The sequence below is a fragment of the Camarhynchus parvulus genome, chromosome Z (assembly GCF_901933205.1).
Source record: "Camarhynchus parvulus chromosome Z, STF_HiC, whole genome shotgun sequence".
Taxonomy (NCBI): domain Eukaryota; kingdom Metazoa; phylum Chordata; class Aves; order Passeriformes; family Thraupidae; genus Camarhynchus; species Camarhynchus parvulus.
Genome location: NC_044601.1, coordinates 390436 through 400327, shown reverse-complemented (window position 1 = coordinate 400327; position 9892 = coordinate 390436). Strand labels below are relative to the sequence as shown.

At 41.7% G+C, this 9892-nt stretch overlaps 1 protein-coding gene across 4 annotated transcripts in view; it reads left to right on the top strand.

Annotated features, from left to right (window-relative positions):
- Positions 1-2115: 2115 nt before the first annotated feature.
- The window catches only part of MCC (MCC regulator of WNT signaling pathway), a 182220-nt gene continuing 174443 nt past the window's right edge, over positions 2116-9892 (top strand). Inside the window, exon 1 of one of the 4 annotated variants that reach the window (XM_030968537.1) lies at positions 2116-2721. In XM_030968537.1, coding sequence (XP_030824397.1) covers positions 2585-2721 — 137 coding nt within the window. In that variant the 5' untranslated portion in view covers positions 2116-2584. Of the gene's footprint in view, positions 2961-9892 lie in introns of all 4 variants that reach the window. The other 3 variants (XM_030968538.1, XM_030968541.1, XM_030968540.1) reach the window with 3 other exon arrangements.

The following is a 9892-nucleotide window of genomic DNA, read 5'->3' as shown; positions in this document are numbered from 1 at the left end:
TTCTCATTCCTGTATTTTGGATCCAATCTTGCTCTATTGATACTGGTGGCCTCATCAGGAAACAGTTTTAGGACTCTGCAAAGAATCGTAGAATAAAGAATATCTCAAGAAGAAAGGGATACACACAAATACATCGAGACCAACTCCCTGTGGTTAAGAATTTTCCTTCCTAGTAAGAAGCAATGTGTGCTGTACTCGCAGAATGTGTGCAAGGATTCTTGTGTGTGGTATTGAACAGCTTGTCTGTGGGATCTGGCTGAAGAAAATGGTTTTGTGACTTCACATCTCAGTCCTCAGTGTAAACAAACAGCTGTGGTAATCAACTGGTATCACACGTGAACAACATCCTGCCTAGGACTGAAAAAGTGTATGCTAACACTAAGAGTCAGACCACTGTAGGTCAGGAGATGGAACATCTGAAAGAATAGCTGCAATATACACTAGTTTAAGTGCCTTGAAAGAGTATGGAAGTGTGTCCCGGTTTAGGGCAAATTTGGGAGGAAACCTCCAAAAGGGGCCCCTCCAGAAAGCAAACCCACACGGCCCCTCCCCCCAACCGGTTCGGGAAGGATTCCTCGGAGACAAGTGGAAAGAACCTGTTTATTTAACAGGTAAAGCACTCCGCAGCACACAAAATGAACAATACTGGATGACAAAACTGATTCGCTGCTCTGAAAAGATGACAAATTCAGTAAGTCTCCCCAGTGGGTGGTTGCTCTGTTATCGGTCCCTGCGGCCCTGGGAAAGGCTGCAGAGTAGTCCCGGCAGGCTGCAGAGTATGATGTTTCCTCGGTATTTCCCAGGGTCCCAGTCTGGAGCAGGTTCAAATGGTTCCAAGAAAAGGGAAAGAAAAACAGTCCAGGGAAAACTCAGACTGCCTCAGCCAGCTGAACTAACTAACTAACTAACTAACTAACTAACTAACTAACTAACTAACTAACTAACTAACTAACTAACTAACTAACTAACTAACTAACTAACTAACTAACCAGCAAAAGGAGCGCAGTGTTCTGCCCCGTCCATGCTCAGACAACATCAGTGGAGTTCTATGTTCCAGCAGACTGTGAAGGAGTGAGTGAGGCTGATAACAAAACTGTGTTTCTTCTTCTCCCACTTTGCTCTCAGAGCCAGTCTTGAAGGCACAGAATGTAATATCCAGCATAAACAAAACACACAACTGGGGATACAAGCATCATAACATCACCCTAGACAGCTCCATACTACAGTGCCCTGGTCATCCAGCAAGAACTAATGTGAGCAATGTAATTTGGAAATCTGCAGAGACCGAGACAATATGATAGTGAATGTATGCATGCTTACACTTGCAAGTAGTTTTAGTTAATAAAATCCAGAGGAACTCTTTACCTTGTAATGACTTGCATAATCAAGATACAATAAATATTAACAATTAGAACTGTTGCCATCAGTTAATGTATTTTAAATGCACTGTGCAACAAGTGTGATAACTTTGCTGGATTTATATGTTCATTAATCTCTGTCAGCAACAAGGAAGATGAAGATGTTTTGTGGCATGACGTGGATATCTTCAAAGACTTAATTAATAGGAAAAGAATAATACCTGATGCTATGAGGGCAACATATGTCCTTAATAACAAGGCTTTTTTTTTTCAAACCCAGAAATAGGTTAGGAAAATATTAGTTTACCCAAATTAATCATCTGATGTGATGGAGTAAGAAACATAATGTGATATGTAAACTGAAATGCTGTTCTAGACTGTTTCAGAATAGCCGTTTCCAGTTAGAGATAAAGCAGATTGGTGCTGGTGCTGTATCACTTCTTTTCACAGGAATACGAATTAAAAGCACTGAATAAAATTTAATTAGATATTGAGAAGGGTGGCAAAGACACTAAAGGCACCATTTTGGTTTTTTCATCTGGCCACATGATGACTGCAAAGAAAACTACTTTTCTTTAAATGAAAAGGAGACCAACAGACAGGGAAGGGTATAGGCCACAAAATGTTCAGGAACAGGAAAACGAATTGTTGACTTCAGTGGAAAGGAACTGGATGAGTCAAGAGGGGCTGTTGCTCTTCACCTCAGAATGCTTTTACCTGACCAGGACCCCATCAAACAGCCTGGAGTGCAGGGCTACAGAAAACGCCGGGGTTTTTTTGCTTCCACAGACCGGCCAAAGCCGCAGCCAAAGCAGCACCCCCGGAGCAGGAGCCGTGCCCAGCCCAAGGAGAACAAGCGGCCCCCGCGGCGGGTTCGGGTCGCTCCGCACTCGGCGGCCCTGGCAGAGCGGGCAGCCAGCCTCGGGTCGCTCGCTCCCCGTGGGACCCACCGTGATCCCGGCGCCGGACGATGCCGTGCGTCAGCGGGAGCTCTGAGCCCTGAGCCTCAGCCGCCCTGTCCCCGCTCCGAGCCCCAGCGGGGTCCCGGCCCCGGCTGTCCTTCCGCGGGCGGTGGGTGCAGGGCCGGCAGGGCCCCCGCCCGGGCTTTGTGCTGCCGCTCGTACTTTGCAGGCACGGCGGGACTGGGAATCCCGGGCGCCCGAGGCAGCCTCGCCTCCTCCTCCTCCTCCTCCTTACCCACCTCCTCCTCCTCCGGAGTGGGGCGCATGATGGCGGCAGCAGCTGTGGCGGAGGTGAACAGCGCCGGCAGCAGCAGCACCGATACCTCCAGTACGGGCGAGGAGGAGAGGATGAGGCGCCTTTTCCAGACCTGCGACGGCGATGGGGATGGCTTCATCAGCAGGTAGCGACAGCGGGAGGCGGCTCTTTGTTGATACAGAGCCGTCCCGTCCTTCCCCTCGCCCCGGGTTCCCTGGCGCTCAACTTGTGGGCGAGTTGGAGCAGCGGTGGGAGCTCCGCGGCTCCCGCCCCGCTGCCGCCGCACCGGAGACAGGGGCTCCAGCGGGGCCTCGGCACCGAGAGCTTCCCGGAACAGCGGGCGAACGCTGCCCGCAGCACTTCCACGTCCGCCTGGGCTGAAAGGTGATGCCTCTGATCCTGGATTTTATCACCTCGTGCCCTGGGCAGGTGGTTTTTGCAAGTAAACACGCAAAAAGCTCGTGGTGGGTAGTCTAGGAGAAAACTCATATTGTTCTCCCGGATCCTATGATTTTGTTTTGTCAGTACGGTTTAATCAATACTCTTGTTACACAGTTTGATTTAAATTCCCCTGCTGGTCCTCAGAGGGTTTGAGGAGTGTCACGCAGGCTGATGGGTTGTGGTGGGGAAGGCTGAGCTTGTGCATTTGCAGTAGGTACTTGGAAATAAGCCGTAGTGGAATGTTTTTGTGTCTGGAAGCACTGGTAGTGTGTTTTGGTCAGGAGTTGGTTTTGTGGCAATGGTATTTCTGAGTTCTCACGCCATAATTTAAAAAATACTGAACTTCAAAAGGCGGGATTTGCCCGAGGTCGTGGAAACTTGCGTTTTCAAAATGAAGCTTATGCTATTGTCTGCAATTAATACATGCCTCTAGAGAACTGGGACGGTGAGGGAATTTCTTAAGTCTGCCATTTAACCTGTAACCTAAGAATATGACCCCAAAGAAAGGCTAAGTAAACTTGAATCCCCACTACCATCTCTTTGGAGCCAGAAAGTTGTTGAAAATCTGTAACAACTGGCAGTCACTTTAAAAATAAAGTTCAAGGGTCGTGATATTTCTTATTTAAACAACTCCCTGAACACTCTTTTTCTCCTCCTCAGTCTAATGATTATTTTGACAGTTGTGGTTTTGAAATATAAACTTTGAAAATGTGTACTTTCAGACCAGTGTGCTAAGACTACTTTTCTTTCCGTTTGTTTATGGTCTTCATGGAATTTATTCTGATGTCTGAAAACTTGAAATGTTCACAAAAATTGTGCGCTGTCTCTTCAGAGCACACTTGCTTTTCTATACTGTCGTGTTTTTCTGCAATGTGAACTCAGTGTATTTATACTTTAAAGACCTTACTGGGGGAATGTTAAATGTTTTAGTGTTTCATACAGACCATGCAGAGATGTTACCATGACACAAACTACTAATTTCTGATCGACTAATCCACATTCGCTAAGTTTTGACCCAGATTTGTATTTTGTTCTTCAGAGTAGGCATTTCAGAGTGTTGCTCGAACTACAGTGTTGAAAACGCCAGGATGGGTCTGAGTAGAGACATTGGATTTCATGATGTCTGATTTCTCGGCTGTAAAGCCGAGGGCCTGGGTGGTGGTTGAAAATCCTTGAGGAGATGGTGGGTTCATTGTTGAAGGTTGCTAATACCTTGCTTCGGAAGGGAGTTGTGCATTCAAGGCAGAGCTGGTGTGGCCTTCATCAGAGAACATGGTGTTACAAAGTACTGTCTTCCTTTACATCTCTGTGTGTGTGACAAAGTAGTGAAGGAATATTTAAGAAATTATCTTTGATGTGACTTTACGTCATTAGGTAGCCTGGGTGATGAGTTGTATAAATGGAATGTCTTTCTTGCTTTTTGTAGTTACTCAATTTTGCTTATACACTGTTTTATAGCAGTGACTTATGCAGGAGGAGATGTGTCCAGTTGCATTTTGATGTCTTTATAGTATGTACCACCATAGTATTATAGACAACTCTGTCAGGTTCATGGACTCACAGTGTCCCTGTTGAAAGTATAGCACATGGGCATTTGTTGTTGTGTAGAGCCCTAGTGTTTAGGCTATTGCATCCTTTTAAATGTAATAAATTAAAGGCAAAAAAGTTACGGCTGCTTTTACACTAAATTTCATCTTGCCATATTCTGCATACTGTTTGTCAGGCTTCTGTGTTTGTTTCTTTCTAGGTTTTTTTTTTCTTTTTGTTTGTTTCATATGAGCCAGTTGCTTGGTTTTCCTGCTCTTCTTTGCCCTGCTTCTTTGGACTTCTCTTTGCTCATTCTTGTGGCCAACAATTTTTTTGCATTTCTTGCAGCCCCAGTGGTGATTGGAGGCTGACTTCTGCACGTCATGATATCTTTCACAACAGGTTAAACATGGCAATAAATGCCCAGGCATCTTTATAAAGAGCTGAAAACACAGAAGCTAGCACTTTAAAATCATCTCCTTCTTTGTGTATTAGAACTAGACTTGACTATGATCTATAATCTATCACTTGGATGAGCTTCTTTTTAAACACTAGCTTATTTTGAATGCAATGGGGCTGAAATTTGCTGCTTTGCGAGTGCTACTGAGTATAAATTTTATATTTAAAAATTAGTATCCCTTCTATTTGCAGGCCGGAAGCTTGGTCAGTTATTTCTTTGCCTAGCACATGCAGCAGTTTGTTTATAAGGTTTCTTTTTTTTCCAGCTCCAGAGCTGTTAAGGAAAAGAAGATCTTTATACTTGCAGCAAAGGCAGGCATTTTGTGTGTGTGTGTGTTTATTTAGTTCATATTGCATGGGGGGAAAAGAGATGTTTGCATTCCTAATGAAATAACGTGGTGTCTCAGCTGTGGAAATGCTTTGTCATGCATCAAACTCTAATAAACCTCTTTAAATAGTAGCAGGGAAGTACAGGCACAGATGGAGAGGAGGAGCACGTCCTGGGATACTGATTAATTTTCAGGCTCTCACCTGAGATATTGATTAAATTCCAGTCTCTAAATAGGATGATATCAAAGCAATAAAGCATAATTAAGGATGCGCCATTGATGGTTATAATCCAGTAGACACTGAGCTGTGGGATATGAAATGCTAAACCAGTGACTCTGAGCATTGCATTGACATATGCATATTGAAATTTTGCAGCATCCAGCTAGAGAAAAGTAGTAAGGAAACAACTGAGTTTTAACTTGTTGGCTTGTACTGAAATGGCTTTTGATTCTTTTGGAGTTAATGTTTGTTACTTAATTGTTTGAACATCTTGCAAATGTTTGGCATTCTTCTCATACTTCTGCAACACGAGGCAATTTCCAATTTCGCAAAAACGAACTAACCAACTAACCAACCAAAAAGTTGTCCCCCCCCCCGCGCTTTGCAACTCAGTTGCAAAGCAGTCCGCAGTTAAGGCTGGATTCTGAATGCTTGAGATCAGCTGGATGAGCATTGCTGAGAGCAGAAGGCAGCCTTAAACACTGTTTACAGCAGAACTTTAGTTTTGCAGCTGTAGCTGGATTGTGTTGTTATTAACAAAAAACTGTTAACTGAAAAAACAGTAATTGCTTTCCTTTGTTTTATTCTGTTTGCTTTGAAAAGTTTCAGAATCTGATGTTACAGTTATAAACATTTTCAGTTTCAGAGGGCTGGTGATTTGTCCAGTACACGTGTGCTTTTTTTCTTTTTTTTTCTTTTTGATGCTGTTTGCATATTTAGCCTTGAATGCTGGGTTTTTATGGGTGACAGTCTAGATTAATGTCTTCTTCAGAAACTTAATTGCCTTGTAGCTTTATTATATGTGAATTGTATTGAAATTCCATTTAGCACACAATGAATTTCATCTTCACTGCAGAAGTCACTAAATGGGGTTTGGATTACTCTGTTGTAACACTGCAAAATATAAACGTAACTTTAAATCTGCAGGAAATACTTTGCTTTAAAAAAATGAAGGTATGAGCTGTGGAAATAATGGGCGAATAAAAAATTAATTTTATTATTAAGGTACAAATATGCTAGCTTTCCAATTTTAACTTTTAAGCATGGATAAATATTTTAGGATTGTGAAGAAAAAAGGTAAAGCTAGTGTTTAGTTCAGTTAGAACTTTGTCATTATATTAACAATAATGGAATTAAGTTTTGTTTGTAGAGTTTGTTTGAGAACTGTGTTGTCTGTGTACACAATTTTTTTTACACTGATCAATATCTTACAGAAAGTCTTGGAAAAGTAGAGTACCACTATACATAGTAAGATGTTAAAAACCCAGTAAACCTACTAACTTTGTAATGAGCTTATACAGCCTGTTAAAAGGCCACGCAGAATGTGCCTTCTCTAGCCCTGCACGAAACAGTTAAAAGGAACTGGTTGGATTTGATTTGTTACCTGAGTGGTTTCAGTGGTACATGGCTTTGGGAGCTCAAAACCTTTGCAAGTACGGGCGGGTCCTTCCCTTTTTAATGGGTTGTCACAGTAGTAGGACATTCACAGCTTTCTTGCTGAGTGTATTTTGGCACCCCTCCCCCATCCCCCCTTCAGTGTTTCTGCATCTGGTTCTGCATCTAGTGGCTGCTGTTGGTGCTGTTAGAGGAGAAAACCCAGTATTTTCAAGAAGACAAAGTATTAATCTATTCATTGTCTTTTTAAGGGAGTAGATTTATTCTTCTATGATCTCTGTTATCCTCCACAGCAGACGTTTCCACTTCATTTAACTTTTTTTTCAAATGTTTGATTTTGCTAATGTGCTTTAACTTCCGTGCTTAACATTTAAAAAGGTATTTAAGGACAGATAAAATGCAGCAAAATCAGTGTGGGTTGTCTGTGGCCAGTCAAGTTACCACTGTTGGTAAAACACTATTTAATCAATAAGATGGCCATTTATGAAGTCATGCGAACATGTTCAGTTAGGATCTCTGAAAACTTACTTCGGGCATGAGTTAATATTCTGGATCTACTCTCTGCAGAGTATTCTGTGCTGGTTGAAAGCAGTATCAGGAACAAGGTGTTGTGAGTGCTCAAATGTCAGCAGGCTAGGCAGTGATAAAGCTATTTATCCTACAAGCAAGAGGTTTCTAAAAAGTCAACTCTGACAGAACAGGTGGAAATTAAAAACTGCCTTTGAAGTCTTGTGAGAGAAATAATATTTATTCTGCTAGTTTTGCAGCTACTGGGATTTCAAATTTCAAAAGAAGCTTGATCCCAGTACTGTACAGTCCTAAGTCCGACCTCAATCAGCTGTCTAACAAGGAGACATCATTTAGAAGCAGTCTGCAAAATGTCAGCAAGATTGGGACAAAGCTTTGCTTAGTCCTTGCCTTCAGTCTGGCTCTTCATATAGCTGGGCTGTTCTTACCATGAAGCTAAAAATTTAAGGCCTCTATGCAGGATTTTATTCTCACTTGTGGTCTGGATTATTTGCTCTGTGTTTTCTTTAAACCAGCTCCGTTTTAGAAATTCCAGGGGGGGGAAATCCCAAATCTCCAAAACTCCCAAGCCATCCCCCCAAACCTCAGTAAAACGTACTTTGTTCTTGCACTGTTGCTTTAGTTTGTCTTGAAAACAGTTTCAGCTCCCAGATTCTGTTTTTAGGCTTAGTTTTAGTCTTCATCCATCTCCATTAGGAGGCTGTCACAGGGTTTGTGATCCACGTAACTGAAGGATTGCTTTTATATGGATACAACACAATACTTACTGTATCCTGAGTAAAACAGTGACTGGAAGCGCTCTGCTGTTTCTCACATGATTGTAGTCTGTTTTTTCTGTTTCTCCTGGGGCTTGCCTTAGTCAGTGATTACACAGCTGTATAGAATTTTGTGGGGTTTTTAGTCCACCTTTGTGTTCCAGGGGTCCTCTCGGAGCATCATAACCAAAAAAGGAATACGTTACAGGGAAAAGCCTGAACGGTGGATGTGTATGAGAAGCCATAGAGACATACTTAGTTTAGGATGAAGAAAAAGGTATCCCCTTTGTTAAATAATTGTGGCTAGAAAATACACCAAGAATCAACATTCATTAAGGGATTATGTATTTCAAAGTCTGTATTTCTTACAACTGGTACAAAGTCAAAGGAATGTATTCAAACTTGAATTGTCTGAACAGATTATATTTTTTAATTGGTTAGCACTCCAGTTCTTATGTAAACATCAAACTCCTGAAGGGTGTTTTAGCTGGAGCTGTTAACGTTTCAAAGTTAGTGAAGTTACTTGGTGTGTTTTATATACTGCTTTTATCTTTCCCCATTGATACTATTAGCCTGGTAAAAGGGACTAAAGTATTTATCTCAGGCTTGTATTACTGTATTTTCTTTCTTAGGACCTTGTTGTCCAGATAGATTGTACTGTGGAAATACTGACCAAACAGTAATTCACTTGAAAATACAAATGTCAAATTTTTTGATCCCTTTGAGAGTTACTATCCAGCTAGTTTCTAAGCAGTGAAGTTATTTGTTATATTTATTAATTTTGTTATTGATTTTTATTTCTTTTTTTGGTTGACATTGTTGCAAGTACCATGTTAATTGGGTTATTACTGTAAGAGAAGTTAATCACTCTTTAAAGTCAGTAATTTCCGTTTTGTGACAAAAAAAAGAGTAATTGTTAAACTGGGATTTTTTTGCCTTGTGTTTTCTTGGGTTTCTTGGTGGCAATTCTGAAAGATCAACTTCACAAATATACTCTGTTATTTTTTTCCCAAGGGTGATAGGGAGCTCAGGCCCTCGTAAGATGCTTTGGTGCTTGGTCTTTCTAGCAACTCCACGGCCCTGGGTTTACAGCATAGGAGCCATTGGTGGCTGTTCTACCAGTATGACTGGGATGGTAAATACTTGGTTTTGTTTAGCTCATGCGTGATTGCATCTTCTTTCCACAGCAGACAAGGCAGTTGGCGCTCTCCTTAATCATTGTCATTAGCTTGTGATCTTAGGGAGCAACTTTCTGTATGTTTTTAGAATTAATTTGCCAAAACCTATTGTTTGAAATTCATGGATGGGTTGACTGAGTTGGGAGGCACTTGAATGAGAGAAGAGTTCTTCCTTTTAACTCCTTGTATTTATTTGTATTTATTGTTTGAGGGTGCCACATGGAAGTACTTTGCTGGTAGTTGTGGATGGATTCTAAGATTATTTTAAAATTCTCTGTCTCTGTTTGCTGGAGTAGGCTAGAGATTATTTTACATGGATTGAAGCAGCCGGTCATACATGTTTTGATTGGGAATAAGGAACCTCGCAAAATACTTGGCCACCTGGCCTTTCTTGCAAATATATACCCCTAATCTGTGCACCTGCACTCTTTACACAATGAATTGTGAATAGCTAGCAGAGGGTTTCATGATTTTTTTAAGTCAG